Below are 19,404 nucleotides of genomic sequence, written 5' to 3'. Positions count from 1 at the left end.
ACTACTCTCCTTCAGTTACTGTGTCACAGTCACACTTCTTAAATATGCCAGGCAGTCCTATCTTTATTTCCTCTCAACTTGCCTTGAAGACCCTTTTTACTAATATTTTGGTATGTTTCCGCTCCCTTGTTTCATTGGGTCTTAGTGAAATGTTACCCTTTTAAAAGGTCTTCCCTGGTCATTCTCTGAAGTAGCACCTCCCATCCCCCGGTGCTTTCCTCTGGTTTTCTTCATAGTGTTTATCATTACTTGGCACTATATTGTATGTTTATTTGTGTTTTGTGTGTCTCCCTCACTAGAATATAAGACCCGTAAGAGAAAAGACCTTGTCTGTCCTGTTCATATTCATCATCACTGTCCAGAACAGTGATTGGCATGTAAAAGGCCATCAATATGTATGTGTTGAAGGTTAATACCAGTACTTTTTATGTATCTTATATCTCTCCTCCTATTTTATGACCTTGAAACAGTCTTGCAGCCATCAGGTACTCTTCAGCTATGGATACTTGAAGCTCCTTTTGATTCGGAACACATTCCCTAATGCTTGTCTAAATCCAAACCAGCCTTTGGATTTGAGGGCTTATACTTAACTTGTGTTTCCCCTTTGCCCAAATTTATTTTACTCTCACAGTATCCAGTGTATCAGTGGCTGTTACTTAAATATATCCCTTTTTTATCCCTTAGAGCACAGCAAGTTTGAGGGAATGGAAAAATGACAGGTGAGTGGGAGAGTAGAAAGCCTACTATGTTGTAGGTATAGAGGATAAAAATATGAGCAAAGCATGATCCTCAAGGAGCACAAGGAAGAAAGGACATGTTAAAGTATAGTTAAAATAATACAATGTGATAAGTCATATAATAGGGAAAGATGATAAACAATGTAGTATCACAGCTGTAAGTCACAGATGGTTACATTATCCATTCTTCCTGGGACCATCAGGAAGAATCATAGAGACCTGACCTTTAGAGTGAACCCTAAACAGTGAGTCATTGCTTATTGGGTGATTGAGGGCTGAAAGGGATAAATATATATGTTACCTTGAAATAAGAGTTTGTGATATGTATATAGAGAAATTATGAGAGAGAATGCTTAGGGCATTATAGATGAAGTTGAAAAGATATATATACTGCTGGGTTGTGAGAGCCTTTATTTGTTGTGCCAGGAGGATGAACTTTTATTTGGTACACATGGCAGAGCAATTTCATTACAGGAAGACTATTTATGAAGCTAACTGAAATTTAAGTGTAGGCAAATTACAGTAGGAATGGAAAAGAGGCAGTTGAGGAGAGCTTTATAAGACAAATATTTGTAAGATATATTTGATGGCAATCAGTTGAATATGTAGAATTTAAAGATAATTTAAATGTCCCTTGCTTGGACTGATGGATGATTGGCACTGGAATGAGAAATAGTTTGGGAGGAAGATACTAAAACATGTTGAGTTTGAATGACCTATTATAACAGTAGAGAAGTCTAGTAGATGGTTAACAACCACTGGAGTTTAAAACTCAAAGAATGATTATAACCTGAGAAATCAACTCAGGAATCATCACTGTAGTTGTTATGGGGAAAAATATCCTAAGTAGGTCAAACAGAAAATAACATCAATATGTAAATGGATAGACAAAGAAAGGGAAACCAATAAAAGATGATAGTCATAAAGAATGATAGTGTCTGGAAGCCAAAGAGAGATGAGCATTTACAATTTGCTGTATGATGAGAACACTATGAAATGCTGTAGGGAAGTCAGGTTGGATGAGGCCTGACCAGAGATCACTTTCCTTGGAAAGTAAAGGTTACTGTTGACCTTTATAACAGACAGTTTCAGTCAAATGATGCTTAGGTGTAGACTGCTCTCTCAAGAAGGGGTAGAGAGAAACAGGTAGTTGATAGGAAAGCGATGTCAAGAAAAGATGTTTCAATATTGTTGAAAATTGAGCATATTTGTTACCCAGGAGGAAGAAGCTTGTGGAGAGGGAAAAGAGAAGGGATGTATATGAAGAAGGGGCATCAAGGTAATGGGAACTGAAGCACAACTGGACGATTTTACCTTACAAAAGGCAGAGAGATACCTTTTATCTGGGGGGTGGGGGTGGGGGTGAAGTAGATAAGACAGATTCATAGATAATTTTGAGATTAGGATGGGGGAGTGTTGCAAATATACTTGATGAACTTTGTTTTCTTACTGAAATAAGAAATTGAGTCCTCTAAAGTAGTTGCACTCTTGAAAGTAAGAGTTGATAATATGTGAGAGAATACTGTTTAGCTGTTAAAATTATACCAGTTATTCAAAGGATTTTCAGAGTGCACTGCTCTGTCACGTAAAAATTATATGATCTTGAGTGAGACATCAACATTTTTGGACCTCCACTTCCTTTGCCTGACTTTATTAAATGTTCTCTGAAATCTCTGCCAACGGTAAAATAGCTATGATCCTTTGAATATGCAGTTGAGTGTATCATTTTAGCATCACAATTCTCTAAGTGTTGGGAGATAGTGCTTTTAGGTGTGTAGGGCCAAAGTTTGAATCATTGCTATATCTCTGGATGGTTGTTCTGGTTTATTAATGTCTATTAATGTTAGTTGAAAAGCTATACTTGGTAAAAGGGTTAGTACTTAATTGTTGTAGTAGACAGTACAAGGAGTATTAATAATTAAGTAAAAACTCAAGTAAAATTTAATTATACTTTTGTCTATGTTTTCCTTCTCTTTTATTTTTCATGCTTAGCTATTTGTTTTATAGAAAATTAAATGATACAGCACTGTATGATGTAGAGTGGGTCCTTTGTAATTCTTATTTTGATGTTTATTCTTGTGGTTTTTTTGCATATAAATAGTTTTTGTTTTTTAAACAAAAATGGTATTATATCCATATTGTAATGCAACTTGCTTTTGTATTTAAAAAGTAGATATTTATTACACTCAGTCAACATAAAATAAGCTATTTCTCAGTTTCTTTAATGAGTACAGAGTGTTTCTTAAATAGATGTATTAAAATTCAAGTAGTTCCCTATTGATAGCCATTAGCTTTTGGGTTTTTTTCCTGTTTTTTTATTTTATTTTGTTTTTGCTATCAAAAAATGCAGTAGTAATTATCTTTTTACATAAATATCTTTGTGGGAAAAACTTCTGAAAATTGAATTGTTAGATTAAAGAGAATATAAGTGATATTTTAGTGATTGCCAAATCATCCTCCACAAAACTTTTATGATTTTACACCATACTACAGTTTGGTTTTCTAAAGTCTGGTTTTTACACACTAGCCAAATATTACCAACCTTTTAAATCTTTGACAGGCTAATAGGCAAGAGTATCTTATTGTTGTTTAATTTTTTATTTTTATTTTTAAGGTTAGATGTATTTTCATAAATTTATTAGTCATTTGGATCTTTTGTGTGTGTTGCTTTTTGCCTTCTCCTTTTCTGATAGGTGATTTGTAGTTCTTTCTGTGGTTTTTTAAAAATTCCGTTTGTTGTTTCCTTACGATAGCATTTTTATATGGTCAATTTGTTCATTCTTTTCTTTAAACCTTCTGGGTTTTGGGTTCTGATCAGACATTTCCTACTACCACATTATAAATAGATCCATTTATGTTTTCTTCTAGTGCATCTCTGGTGTTTTTTTGTTCTTCGTTTTTTTTTCTTAACTTAAATTTCATCTGGAGCTTATTTTGGTATAGGACTAAAGGGTCACTTTTCTTCACTCATTATTCTTCAGTTTCTAGTCACTTGTCCCAAAACCATTTATTGAAAAATACTTTCTTTCCTTACATCTGAAATGTCTTCTTTATTATATAAGTTCCTATGATATTTTCATCTTTTCATCTGTAATTCTGTTTCTCTAATCTTACATTAGTTCACTGCATTACTGAAACTCTTGTAGGGTTATGAGATTTACATTATATATATATATATATAATTTAAAGTAGTGTTTTGTTGCTTTTTCCTTCCTCTTTGACCTGAAGATTGTTAGAAGTGGTTTCTATGGTTTCTTTTCCTTTGTAAATTTATAAATGGCTGAATTTTTTGCATGCATATTTTTATTAACATTTACTTCTGTTTTCATTGTTTTGTTACCAGAGAATGTGATCTGTAGTGTTTCTTCTTTGGGGATTCTACTGAGATTTTCTTTGTGGTTTAATATACAATTAATATCTGTAACAGTTCCAGAGATGCTTGAAAAGAAGATATAATCTGAGTATAAATTTAATTGTATGCCAAATAATAGATGAGTTTTGTTATTTATATTTATATTTAAAGCATTGTTTTTCAGGGTATTGGTCATGAACATTTATTGTGTCATAAAATCAATTTGTTGGGTCCTGATTAAATATATATAAATATATTTTATAATGGAGTAGAATAAATAGAAGATTATCATAGTGTATCAGTGTATCACTTCTAGTAAGAGTTATTGTTGACTTTCTGAGATTGTTATTTGTTATATCTGTCCATTGATGTATATGCTTAGGGTTATGATCTAAAATGTGTCTCTTATAGTGGATCCTGGTCAAAAATTTTTTAGAAACGGTACTCTATATGTTATTTTTGAGTTTTTGTTTTTAATAAGAACTTAGAGGAGTTAAAGCCTCCTATTTTCTCTGTTGACTTTTTGCCTTATATTTCCTGAAGTATTTATATATTTCATTGCTCTTAGTAAGTGGTTGAGATATATGTCAGTTATATTTTTACTGTAAATAAATATTCCATTATTAAAACATTCCTCTCTCAGGTTTAATGCTTTTGCTTCGTCCAGTATTAATAGTATGACTTTTCTTTTCCTTAACAGTATTCTATAATGCCTGAAATGTTTCTGCATCATTTTATCTTAGAATGATGTGTTAAAAAACTACTCTTCAGTCTTGCATTCATTGTATTCTTTCTCTTTTCTAGACCTTTCATCTGGAAGATAGTTTGATTTATCTTTTATAAGGTACAGATGGTTATTTTCCTGTCTATCATGACATTCAAATTTAGACTGTCCAAATTTTACAAGTTATTGTTTTTTTGGTTAAAACTCTTTTTAGGTGGCAAATATATGATGTCTTTTATTTGGTGTTCAAAGGAACTGCCTTGAAAATCAGTTGCCATTTTAGATGATTAGAATATCAAACAATTAGAATATTAAAAATGGCAACCTTTTGTCAGTCTTCAGGACAGATCAAGGATTTATATGTTTTTATCCTACTTTAGGAGATTGCCTTTATTTTTTTGGATTATCAAATTGATTTAGACTACTTCTGTGTGAACCCATAAACCTCTCAGTAGTGATTTTTTTGGGGGGGTTTGTTTTTGAGTGGTCATTGATCTTGGAGCACCTGCAAAGATGAAATCATTGGAGGGTTTGAATGCTTGTTTTATTTCATGATATACTTAGAGTATGAGAATGGATACAAGGGAATTGGAAAAATTGGGGATATAAGATTGTCTTACCTTGTGCATATAACTAGTAGAAGCTTTCATTTGGAATTACGTACTGGAGACTTGCGCTCTTATTGCATATACTAAAAATGTAGATTTCCATTACCTTTGCTAATAAAAAAATATCATCATCTCTATCTCTAAAACATGAGGATAGCTTTTTCTTTAAGTTGTTTTAAATGAAAGGGCAAGCTGGCTTCCTTTACGTTCCCTCCAAATTTTTTTATTTCTCTCTCATGTACAACTTATTTCTCATAACAGTTTTTTGTGCAAGTGGCTACTTATCTTCTATTATTAATTTCTCTGGGGCAAGTTGAACTATAACATGTCCTTTTTTTCTTTTTTTCTTTTTTTATTCCCACATCCTGGTACAATGCCTTAACCAAAGAAAGCATGGCATTTAGCAAATGTCACAGTTGAAAAGTAGCAGATGCCATTTCTTCATAATTGTTTCTGATTTTAACCCTTCTTTCCTGCCTTTATATATTTTTCATTTGTGCTTTCTGGGTCCTTTGTACTGCTGCTGGCTTGTTTTAGGTCAAACAAGCAAATATCAGGAATATTGTTTTAGCCATTGGCTCTTGGTTATTTTTGTTGCTTACTCACAAAAATATTCAAAAAATAGTGTGCAGCACTATTATAAGTTATTAACCATATTGAAAAGTTGATATTTTATAAACATGCTCCTACTGTATCCCAGTCTCAAAGTATGGTCTATGGGCTTTTGGGGTATCCGCAAGACCCTTTCAGGGCCTCAATTCCTAAACAGTTTTCAAAACAATATTACAATGTTACTTGTCTTTTTTCACTATGTTGATATTTGTACTAGTGGTGCAAAGTAATGGTTGGTAAAACTGCTGGTGCCTTTGCACAAATCAAGGCTGAGAGCGTCAAACTGTTCTAATAGTCATTATAGTGTTAAAATTTTTTAAATGTGGGTTTCACTTAGGAATGCCCTTGATGAAAATAATAATTATTAATTTTTTAAAATCTTTAATTTGCTAAATACTGAGGTACATTGGTTATCTCAAGGAAAAGCATTTGCTCTGTTGCTTTGAGTTATGAGCCAAACTAGTCTTTAACAGAGTATCATTTTTCCTTAAAAGAATGACCGACCCATAAACTATGGTTATATAGACTTGGGTATTTGGGAAACATCTTCCCAAAAATGAACAGAGACTGTCAAGGGGAACACTGACATTATTCCCAGTGATAAAATAAGTTTTTAAAGAAAGTTTTAATTTTGGAAAACTTGTATCCACTACTGTGAGTTTGACAGCTTCAAGATTCTTAGACTTTTCTAATGAGATCAATGGTGATATTACAAAAGTGGTTTTGTTGCTATTTCATGAAATGTGTCAACATTTGGAAGGTCTGTGTTACTCAGAGAACAGGTGTTTTCCAAATAACCAATGCACAATGTTACAAAATAATGAATGGGTGAAAAAGTCGGTTGAACTGCAAGATAGACCTAGACCAGTGAATTTTAATGTAACAGTACCAAAAAATGTATTCATACGGTTAAAAAAACTACTACCTACCAAATTTTAATTTAATGTCAAAGAATATCCATTGGAATCTAAAAAGACTATTAAAATACGAGATTCCTGACAATTAAATATAAGATTCTTCCATCATCTTTTAAACCAGAGATTTTCACAAATGTATAACAATGCCATGCTTCTCATAAACGGTTGGGGGTGGGTAGGAATATATTGTTTTTTAAATAAAAATATGCTATTTATGTTGAAATGTGGGGAGTTTATTACTGTTTCCAAATATTTCAGCATTTTTCTCAGTTTTATTTTATAATATGTTAAATATCAATTGATATAACCCACACAAGCAAGCTCTTTGGGGCTTTCAATTTTTAGGTTTGTGAGAGTCCTGACTTTGAGAAATCCTGCTGTATCATAATCCACTTTCCCCCAAATTATACTAACCACTTCCTCTGTTAATCACTTGCAAATCAGGCTATGGAAATGACACTTGGTGCAATGCCTCTATATTTTTAATGTATATATTTTGATGGTATGTATTATATTTCCAGGAAATTTCGAAGTAATTGTCTACACGAAGTAAGCCAAACTTCGCCTGTATGTTTTATTTTGTTCTCTTAACGTATTTGTTCCCTTAAGCATATTAAGGAATAGTTTTTAAAAATGGCATTTCTTTACCATATATTTTATATTATAATCTGTATAAAGTAAGGGAAGAAAGTCAAAGAAAAGATGAACATGTAACCAGATTCAAGAAACAGTAGTTCCTGTAAACTTCACTAATGTTACCGATCAAAGCAGAGGTTTCTCTGTCTATTGTGCTCGAATGACCAATACCTGAGACTCAGGGGTTTCAAAGGTAGAAAGAGTTTATTGCCTAGCACAAAGCAGAGAGATGAGTTGCTTTTCCTCCTAAAATCGATCTCTGTAAACCACAGTAATTCTGATAGTTTTGTAGTATCCAAAGATAGGCAGGTTTATGCTAGTGAGTATAGTGGCTTGAGATGAAGCTAGTGATGATATAATGGTTGAACATGTACACATTGATTGCATACTTAGTTATGTCATGTATGTAAGAAAATTGCAGCTTTAATATGATGGTGGGCATGATTGTTAGTTTTATAATGAGGTTTAGGTCACTTCTAGTTAAGGCTTAAGCTGTTGTATATGTCAGATGGTCCAATTTTGGTTAGATCTAACTTTGTCTGATAAGATAGTTTAGAAATTGGGGTGGGCTAGTTCTGGGCTGACTCATGTTCCTTCATTAATAAACACTAGGGAACTGTCTAGGATTGCACTAACAGAATCCTTAGATACACCCCCCCCCCACCCCAATTAAAGTAGTACTTAGGCATTTAATGGCTAGTTTTGAAAAAAACTGTTCTTCATTTTAAATAAACATTTTTAAGAAAAGTGTGCAATCCAGATCATTTCCCTATAGTCCTTATAAAGTATAAGAAAGCAGGACATTATCTCTAGTTAAAATATTCAACTGCTATGCATTAACATTAGGTCAAAGTTTTGATAGGGTAAAGATTTAAATTTTTTGTTGTATTTATGATTGGTGTTATATTGGGAACACTTTGTAAAAGCAGACTCCATAGTACCCTCATATTTACTTTACAAAGTTGGACTGTAATTTTAAGAGTTTACATAATTACCAGAAGTTGTAGGTATCTTCATTTTTATGGCAACTAATGTAGCTATGATTTGTTCATTGCAGAGTTCTTCACCCAGGGCACACTCAAGAATTTAAAAAATTTACCTTTGGAAAAAGTGTGATTTGCCTTTCAGTATTGTTGTTAGGATAATATTGTAGGATGCAAAGAAATGCCCATGTTTTAGTGCCCTCCAGAACCAACAGTTGTCACTGTAGGTCTTAGTTAATGTTATTTACAAATATCATTCTTGAGCCACACAAAAGTGATTGTTACATTTTTGTGACAGTTTCTGGAGACTTTTTGGGCTTTAATTTCAGATCCCTTACTACCTTCTACATGAGTTTGGGCAAGTTGCATTCTCTCTCTAAACCTTAGTTTATCTAAAAATAGTGATGGCAATGTGTGTCCCTTGGGGTTATTGTGAGGATTAAATGTTTGTGAATATTTTACTTGAGGACTTGATCCTGATTGGGAAAGTAGTTAATGGTTGCTATTGTTTTCTAAATTGACATCTTTAAACTAAAGATCATTCTGGTCATTGCTTTTTAAATTATAGATACTTACTAGGACAAGGGCACTGACCATTTTTACCTTAATTTGATTCCTTAAATCTGATCTCTTCCTCCAGTGGAATCTGTAAGGGGAAGAGGTAGTTTTACTGAGAGAGAGAAAATAATTTTGGAAATCCTCTCCCTTTTGAGAGACTTTGGCATAATACCTAAGAGACATGGTTTGTACAACTAGATGATACCAACATTTACATGATAGCTAATGTTTATTGGATACTGACCATTGTGCCAATTACTGAACTAAATTCTGTGTATACATTACCTGATTATATGTGTACATTAGCCCTGTGATTATTAGCATCTCTATTTCTTCTTTTTTAATCTTTTTTTTTTTTTAATTAAAGATACATAGATCACACAAAGCAGCATCCCTGTTTCATAGGTGAGGAAACAGGTTTAGAGAGGAATAAGTAACTTGACTAAAAGGATTGAGATCCAAGTTTTGGGAGCTTTATAGCCCATGCTGTTGTTCGTCAAGAACTGAGTGCTATGAAATTAAGGCACGGAAGGAAAAAAGTAGAATATAATATATATATTAAAAAAAAAAACCTCTGTCTTTTTTGCAGTTTCCCCTCAATGTGAAATGTAAAATAATTTAACACTGGCCCTAGTTGACTTAATTTTTTCTTTAAAAGGTGGTAGGAACTTCTGGTTTTTGAATGGAAATAATGAATAAAGCTAGAGATGTTAAGCACATGATTGTTATTCTAAAAAACAAATATATTTGTTTTGTTATCAATTTGTTTAAAATGTCTTTTCCCATGTTTTTTTCTTTTGCAGAAGATTCTAGTGTTCCCGAAACTCCAGAAAATGAAAGAAAAGCAAGTATATCATACTTCAAGAATCAAAGAGGAATACAGTATATTGATTTATCCTCTGATAGTGAAGATATTGTTTCCCCAAATTGTTCCAATACAGTTCAAGAGAAAGAATTCAACAAAGACACAGTGATTATAGTGTAAGCAGTTTAACACCAGATTCGTTATATTTTTATGTGTAAGAGATTTTTCAAGGAAAAAATTGCTTAATTTGGAATATTTTCGTTACTTCCCTTTCTTGACTGCATCTTGGTTATTTTCCCAGAGTACATGTAGATGTAAAGAAGTATAGTGTGGTTGATTGGTTGATTGGTTGGTGTTCTGGATAATGATGATTTTTCAGTAACTGGTGGGATCAGAAATTTTTAAAGTAGATTTTTTTTTTTAAACTCCATAGTTAGGGAAATTACTCTAACAAATAACCTTTGATATTTATGTAACTGCTGTCTTGCTTTGTTCTTCAGTCTGTGAGTCATATAATTTTAACATTTATTGGGCTTATTTTATGTAATAGGTAGTTAGGCACTGTTCAGTGATTAGGAATGTAACAACTAACAAACTAGTCAAATCCCTGCCCTCCTGAGCTTAGGTAAAAAGACAGTAAATAAATAAAATATATAGTATGCCAAATGGTAAGTATTATGGGCAAAGGGGGGAAAAAGGGAGTTCAGGACTGGGGTAGGAGTAAAGTTTTTTCCTAAAGAGCACAGTTGGAAAAGCCTTCATTGAGAAAATGATGTTTGAGCAAAGATCAGAAGGTAAGAAAGTGTACTATGTGGACTGAATATCTGGGAAAAGAGTATTTTAGGCATTGGGAATAGCACCTTCAGTGACCCTTAAGTACTATTATTATACCTGGTATTTTCGTGTATGTGTGTTTTTAAGATTTATTTATTGTATTTATTGTCACCCCACCACTCCATTGTTTATGCTTGCCATCTGTTCCCTGTGTCTGTTCGGTGTGTGCTTATCTTCTTTTTAAAAAGCACCAGAAACTAAATCTGGGACAGGTAGGAGGGACGCACCCAATTGCTTGAGGCACCTCCACCCCCTGCTTATTGTGTCTGTAATTGTCTGTGTTTTCTTTCTTATGTCTTTTCTTTGTGTCATCTTGTTGCATCAGCTCACGGCCCCAGCCTATTGCTCAGTTTGCTTTCTTACTCATCTTCTTTAGAGGCACCAGGAACAGAACCTGGGACCTCCTATGTAGTAGGCGAGCACCCAGTTGCTTGAGCCACAACCACTTAGGGAAGACACAGGATGCAAGATGAAGGGCTTGAAGTCACAGATAAAGAGGTAGAATGGAGAAGGGGCTTAATCTTGTTTGTCCTATAAGCTATTAGACTTTTATTCTTAGAAGGGAAATTAATGGAGACTTGTGAGCAGAGAAGTGAAATGATCTGACATATGTTTAAAAGGCCTCTGGCTGTGAGAGAACAGTAGAAGTAGTGATCATACTATTGTGAAAACCAAGAAAGAAATGATGGAGGCTTAGACCCCATAGTTAGTACCTATGGAAGTGGTTAGATTCGCGATATACTTTGAAAGTAGAGGAGAGAGAATTTGTTGGTAGATTTGACAGTTAAGGTAGGAGAGAAAGGAATAGAGGATGGCCTCAAGGTTTTTGGTGTGGCAATTGAAAGGCAAAGTTAGATTTACTGAGATAGGAAAGACCTTTTCAGGAGAAGATTAACAATACCAATTTGAACTTGCTTTGATTGAGAAGATTCTTAGACATCTGGAGATGTCAGGTAGGCAGTTAGATTTGTAAGATTTGAATTCTGGGGAGAGGTCTAGCTTGCATATCTAAATTTGGGAGTTGCCAGTATTTGATATGTGAACTAGTACGATTAGGTGAACTACAAAAGGCCTCTAATATAACCAGAAGAAGAAAATGTGATCCCTTAGTTGAAGGACTTAGGATAGGGGAACTTTGGGGTTTAGCATCAGGGAAATGAGAGGAATCTATAGAATGTTCTGAGAAGGAACATCCATTCAAGCAAAGGAAAAGGCAAAAAATTGTATGGCCTTCTGGAAACTTAAATGAAGAAGGTGTTGCAAGAAGCAAGAGATCAAGCCTGTCCATTACAGCTGATGGGAAGTAAGAATTCCTCTTAAAATGAACTTCTTTTGGCACTTAAGCCATTGTGTTGATGCCATATTCTGCAATACACTCTGAAATCGAAAATAATGAAAATCCTGAGAAAAATTGGTATATTAGCCTTTTTTTTTTTTTACTTTTTATTTTGAAAACATTTAAATTTGTAGACAAGTTGCAAAAATAATCCACTCCCACAATCCTTTCAAATAGATTACCATTGTTAATATTTCCCCACATTTACTTTATCACTCTCTTCATAAATAATAATTCTACTTAGTTCTGAAACCTTTTCCTGTTATTTAACATCTTTCTCCCAGAAACAGACATTCATTTTTAACAATGGTACTATTTCAAATTCAGAAATTACCAATTAAAAATGGTACAATAATACTGTCTAATATGTGGTCCATATTTAATTTTTGCCAGTTATCCCAAAATAGTACTCAGGGTACTATTTTGTAAATAAGTAATGTACCTTAGAATGTAAATTACCTTACTGCTTCCTTCACCAAGAAGGCCTTGCAGTGAAAAAAAAAAAAAGCTGACCAAGCAGTGTGTTAGTATAAGTAGTTCTTTTACATTCTGGTGCAAATTTCTTACTTTTTCATGGACAGGCAATATACAGATATACAGTTTCAAGTTTGAGGACAAGCAATCCATCCTTAGGCCATATTTTGAGTAATATTTTTTTACAGTAATTTTTTTTCTGGAATCTAGTCCAGAATCATAAATTATATTTCATTTTTCATGTCTCTGTAGTCTTATTTAGCCTGAAACAATCTTCTTTTATTTCTTAATGATACTGATCTTTGAAGAGAACAGACCAGTTGTTTTAAACTGTCTCAGCTTGGGTTTTACCTGATGCTTCTTCATGATTAGATTTAAATTAAGGGATATGAATACTACAAAAAACGGTCTGTGTCCTCAGTGTGTTATATTTAGAAGCATATAATATCCCTTTGTCATCCCTTGATGAATTTAACTCTGACTACTCACCGTGGTCCATGCCAGATTTCCTCACTAAAAAGTTATCATTTTTTCCTTTGTGATAATTAAGTAAGGAAATACTTTGAGACTGTATAATAATCCCCCATGAGACTTTCACCCAGTAATTTTAACATCCATTGGTGATTCTTGCCTGAATCAGTTATTACTATGTTGTTTGCAAAATGGTGGTAATATAACAAATTCCTTCTGCTTTTATTATTTGGTATTCTACTGTAAGGACGAGCTTGCCCTTCTCTCATTGATTCATTTATTTGTGTATTTATATAGTATAATAAATATAAAGATGGAATCATGAATGCTTATTTTATTCAGTGTGTTAAAGTCTTTTGCAATCATTATTCATTTTGATGCTCAAATTGCTCAATTTTGGCCGGTGAGGGCCCCTTCAAGCAGGCTCTAGTGTCATTTTGAGAGGTTTCTATTACTTTTTTTGAGCCTTTCCCTCTGGCAAAAGATGTTCAGACTTACCTTGTACTTTCTCTACCCAAGCCTGGGTGAGCATTTCTCCAAGTAACACTGGTTTCCTTTCGTAGGGGATGGTATTTAGAAATCTGGGAACTAGATGTATTCTTTGGGGTTTTAGCTCAGGTTTGTTGACCTTTCAACTGAACATGTTAGAAAATGTGTGTGTTTGCATTTGGCTTTTATTTTAAAGCATGAGTTTATAATGGTACCTTTAGTTCTGATCTATCATACAGAGCTCTTCTTTCTTCTTTCCTTCTGTATTTAAATATTTCCTTACAGTGAGAACTCTGGCTCTCAACAATATCATTTATTCATTTGCTCAGTTATCCAGTATACATAAAATAGGTTCGAAATTGCTATACCCTTATACTCAACCATTAAACCCACTGAGTGAGTTCAAGATTTGTTTGTAGGTTTTATTCTGTCTTCAAAATAAGCATATATAGTCAAAGAACTTGGATTATTTATTTTAATTTTTCTCTATTATTCATTTGAAATGTAGTTAAGTTCATTAATTTTGGTTTGTATTCCTTTCAGAGTGTTTTCCTTGTCTGTGTGTTTTTGTTCATTTGCTTGCTTTTTATTTTACCTTTGAATATTAAAAATATTAACAGGATTCCAAAAATCAAAACTCTACATATGCTGTACTCAGAGAAGTGTTCTTTCTCCTTTTATTTCTATTCCATTCCAACCCCATACATCCTACTTTATAACTAGCAAGTTTCTTTAATTCCTCATCATAACTTTCTGTTTTTCTTTTATGTATTATTTTTCTAATTTTTTACACGAACTATAGTACTATATTATATATATGAATATACACACACAGCATACAATACATACACACTCACTTGTTTTTTGTTTTATTTAGATTAGCAATATGTCCGGGAAATCAATCCATATCAGTTCTTAGAGCTCTATGTGTAAATGTTCCTTAGATTATTCAGTCATTCCTCTAAGTATAGACATTTCAGTTATCAGGATTTCTTTTGTGCTATTTTGTGTGTGTGTATGTGTATATAGATACCGGGCCAGGGCACTGAACACAGGACATTGTATATGGCAAGCCAGTCCTCAACCACTGAGCTACACTAGCACCCCCCTTCATGCTATTTTGACATTTTGGGCCAGATAATTCTTCGTTGTGTGTGGGGAAGGATCTGTCCTAAACATTGTAGGATGTTTAGCAGCATTCCTGACCTCTGCCTGCAAGTAATACTTCCCTAGTCATGATAAAAATGTCTCCAGACATTGTCAAATCTCCTTTGGGAACAAAATTGCCCCCAGTTGATATTACATTAGATAGAGATTCTTGTAGTTGATGAAATCTCCCAGGAAGCATTTACAAATAAGAAAACTGAAGACCGAATCTTCATAATACCATTAATTCAAGGAGGTGAACAAAGGAAGAAAAAGAGCCTGCTATAGAGAATAAGAAGGATGGGCCTGAGAGGTAAAGGGGAAACCAGAAGTAGTGATGTTGCAGAACCCATGGTGTGTGTGGGAGTAGGGCTAAATCTTTTTTTTTTTTTTTAAGATTTATTTATTTATTTATCTCCCCCACCCCCACCCCCGGTTGTCTGTTCTCTGTGTCTAATTGCGTCATCGTCTTTGTCCGCTTCTGTTGTTGTCAGCGACCTGGGAATCTGTGTTTCTTTTTGTTGCGTCATCTTGTTATGTCAGGTCTCCGTGTGTGTGGCACCATTCCTGGGCAGGCTGCACTTTCTTTCGTGCTGGGCAGCTCTCCTTATGGGGCACACTCCTCGCTCATGGGGTGCACTCCTTGCTCATGGGGCTCCCCTACGTGGGGGACACTCGTGCGTAGCAGGGCACTCCTTGCACGCATCAGCACTGTGCATGGGCCAGCTCCACACCGGCCAAGGAGGCCCGGGGTTTGAACTGCAGACCTCCCATGTGGTAGACGGACGCCCTAACCACTGGGCCAAGTCCGTTTCCCCTAGGGCTAAATCTTTAAGACATTTTATAACAGTGTATGGGACAGCAGAAGACAACATAAATCAGCAATGAAAAGTTTTCATCACATTTGGCAGTTATTATCATTATTATTGTCCATGTTGAGAGCATTTTCACTGAAATGGTGGAGCAGAAGGTGAGGTAGTGAGAAGGGAACTGTATAGGAAATGAGGAAGTAGAAACTCAACATCTATTAAAATTTGTGAGGGAGAAGATAATTTGCTTTTCTTTCACTGCTGTGTCCACAGTGCCTAGAACTCCTTGCACATTGAATTTTTGAATGAATGCAGTCTTGGGCACTTTGTAGCTGCAAATAAAAGGATTACAGAGAGAGAAAAGATTCAGGAGATAGAAGAGTAGGTAGAAAAAGCAAGGCCCGGTAGGAAGTATAAGGGCTAGAATCTCTTAGCCCATCGGGAAGGAACTTCTTTACTTGAAACCAGATAAAATAATACAAAAGTTGTCAACTCTATTGGTCTTGTACATTTTTCCTTTAAAATTGCATGAAAATATAGAACAGTGTATATGAATACCCATCTATCTCCTAGATTTAACAATTAACCTTTTTTTCTCAGTGTTTCATTGGTTATTCTTATTCTTTGTTGAGTATTTTAAGGTGAATTACAGACATTCCAACATTTCTTCTCTTAATACTTGCAAGTCCCCTTCCTCCCAAATAATCACAATATCATTATCAATTAGCAGTTCTTTAGTAGAAACCAATTTCCAGCTCATATTTTATTTCATGTGTCTTGTAGCTCATTTTCAAACCAGGATCCAAACCAGAAAGATCCGCTGCATTTGGATGTTATAACTCTTAACTCTCTTTTAATCTATAACAGTATATTCCCCCTTTCCTAAGGACCTTGACTTATTGAAGGTGTCATGCCAGTTGTTTTAGGAAAAATAGATTTTTCATGATTGTATTGAACTGACTCCTCTATCCCTTGTGTTTCTTATTAACTGGAAGTTAAATCCATAGCATGATAAGAAACTTGGTCAACATGAATACTTATTACATCAAAAGGTGTGATGTTTGTCGTGCTACAGATGATCCTAAGTTTGCTACTATTGCTACTAGTTTAAAGTTAGGACAGCTGGGAAGATAAGGATTATTAAAAGTAGCTGTCCAGGCAAGAAATTGTGAGGGGATTCCAACCTGAATGCTTTTCTTTTTTTTTTTTTTTTTCCTTGAACTAGGAGCAGCATCAGGTAGCAAGAAAGAAATATAGAGGCAGAATAAAAATTCAGAGATGAGTATATCAGGAATGAAAAATCTGGGTGTACCGGAAGAGGAGACACATGTAATTGTTTTCATATATTTAAAGTTCAGGCATAGTGAAAAAGGAAGTGATTTTTTTTGCCTTGTTACTTTAAAGTACTTTGTTAGAACATGGTTCAAGAAGTCATCTAGGATTTTGTTAAAATACATATTCCTGGTCCTTGGGAATCTTCTTTTTTAAATGTCAGTTGAGTCTTAGGTTTAATAAGTGCCTTTTAAAAGACACAATTGAACTAAAATAGGTATAGAGAACTCACTGACATGTAGATTATAGGTATGTCCAAGATTTAGAGTTGTCAAAAAATAGAATTAACTGCTTATCAAAGACTACATTCTCTGACACTAGAATTTACTTACCTATCTTCCACCGTGCTTTCTTTCTCTGATATTTATAATTTCTATCCATTTTTTATCATTCTAGTTCTGACCTAAAGAGTCCTTCTAAGTTAGAAAACCTATTTTTCAAAAGAAGATTATGTTTGTTTGAGGAATAAATGTGTAAAGTTTGGCCCAAAATACCTTTTCTATAGGATAAACACAGAATGTAAAATAAATGGGATTAATAATTAGTTGTTGGAGAATAAATTCTCATGAAATAATATGTTCTCTGAGCAGAAGAAATATTTAATTTCTGGTAGAAATTCTGATATTGAATGGGACTGTTTCGATTTTAACTTTTAGATCCTGATCACTTTGGTAGGCCTTGAAAATTCTTATTCTTCTTATCAGTGAAGCTTCATAATTTCTCTGGAGCAATATGACACTTGTCTGATATTCAGAGCATAGATAGAAGAAGAGTAAGAAGGAAGAGATGGTGGACATGCCATAAATATATGTTGACCTTAACAAATTAAATGCCAGATAGTTCCTTTGTTCTTTTTCATGCTAGCCTAGATAATTTGAAATATATTGAAAGTATGCTGACTTGGAATGTAGATTTATGTATATAACCGTACTGAAATGAAAAAATAAAAGTTCTTTTACTCTTGTGACAAGTGTAGAGTGCATTTAATACTGAAAAGAACTGTAATTGTCCTGTATTATGTATACACATATAGATAATTATAATGAAATAACATTAGTAATACATTATTTTTTTTTTCCTTCTGAAAATATCTTTAGTTCTGAGCCATCTGAAGATGAAGAGTCTGAAGGCCATCCTACCATCACAGGTAGAAATGATGATATTTCAGAATTGCAAGACTTTTCAGAATTGGAAGATCTTAAAGATGCTAAACTTCAGACCTTGAAGGAACTTTTTCCACAAAGAAGTGACAATGATTTACTTAAGGTTAGACCTTTTTTTTTGTTTTTATTAATTGTTGTGGCTGTAATGATGATTAAAGTCTCCTATATCCAGTGCTATAGTTAATGGATAGTCATTCTTGTAAAGGTATTTTATGTCTGAAGATAATTATTAGCTATTATTTTGTATAATAGGTAATTGCAAGAGAATTACTTGATGATTTTTTATCTTATTAGTTGATGAAGTTATTTAATTAAAAATAGTAAAAATTATTGAACCTTAGTAGCTCACATAGGTTGTGAGGCTTTACTTGTGTGCTGAGTGGTTCTAAAATGGGAAAACTACTGCCTTCCACTAGAAACACTCAGAAACATCAGGAGCCATTCCCCCCTCTCATCTCCCCAATTATAAGGGCTCATTATTGGCATTTAGTGCTTTGGGCCACAGATACTAAACACTCTACAATATTGGAAGTAGTTCTGCATGCCAAAGAATTGTTCTGCTATTAGCACCATTGCTGAGAAATATTTATTTAATGAAATAAGTAGTAGTTGGAATATATAAAGTTTCTTCTATAATAGGTGTCTCTTATAAAAACAGAAAAATTCACCAGTAATATTCCTCACCTTCCCTGTCCCTACGTCTGTCTGGGTCTTAGGAGTTACACATCTGTATGGCCTAGGCAGGAAACTTTGAAGTGGTAGACACTGGCATATTATAGAGTATTATCTTCTTTCTAAAAGGAGTAGCTGCTGCTCAACTCCAGGTGGATATGGCCGTAGGGGTTATCAAGCCCCTTGAAACCAGATATTCATACTTTTCAGTTGAATGGGAAAAGTTGAATTTTTATTATTGGTAACCTATTACTTAACAGCTTTATTGAGGTATGATTTACATACCACAGCGATCACTTATTTCATTTAAAGTGGATTTTGATATATTTACAAAGTTGTGCAGCCATCACCATAATCTAATTTTACAATATTTCCCCAAAATAAACTTTTTACCTGTTAGGCACTCACTCTCCATTTCTCTACCTCACTTCCTTAGCTCTGGGCAACTGCTAATCAACTTTTTGTCTCGAGAGAATTGCCTATCTTGACATTTCATATAAATAGGATCATATAACATGTATCTTTGTGACTGGCTTCTTTCACTTAGAGTAAGGTTTTGAGGTTCACCCATGTGGTAGCGTATATTACTATTTTGTTCCCTTTTATAGTAGCTAAAGGAAAACAAAAATACCAATCAAGCCATGTAAAATATATCTGTGAGCCAAAGGTAGCTTGGGGCATGCCAATTTGAACTCTTTAAGTATAGATTGTTCTGTTTTGTTTTGTTTTTTTTAGGAGGTACAGAG

General features: G+C 33.9%; 1 protein-coding gene across 4 annotated transcripts in view; it reads left to right on the top strand.

Annotated features, from left to right (window-relative positions):
• SMARCAD1 (SNF2 related chromatin remodeling ATPase with DExD box 1) overlaps positions 1-19,404 on the top strand; it is an 82,944-nt gene that overhangs the window by 3,694 nt on the left and 59,846 nt on the right. For all 4 annotated transcript variants that reach the window (XM_004470377.4, XM_058295403.2, XM_004470376.4 and 1 more), the window contains 2 exons: positions 9,931-10,108; positions 17,921-18,089. In XM_004470377.4, the coding sequence (XP_004470434.1) occupies positions 9,931-10,108; positions 17,921-18,089 (347 nt within the window). The remainder of the gene's footprint in view (positions 1-9,930; positions 10,109-17,920; positions 18,090-19,404) is intronic.

The sequence above is a fragment of the Dasypus novemcinctus genome, chromosome 1 (genome assembly GCF_030445035.2).
Source record: "Dasypus novemcinctus isolate mDasNov1 chromosome 1, mDasNov1.1.hap2, whole genome shotgun sequence".
NCBI lineage: Eukaryota > Metazoa > Chordata > Mammalia > Cingulata > Dasypodidae > Dasypus > Dasypus novemcinctus.
This window is presented reverse-complemented; position numbering and strand designations above follow the sequence as displayed.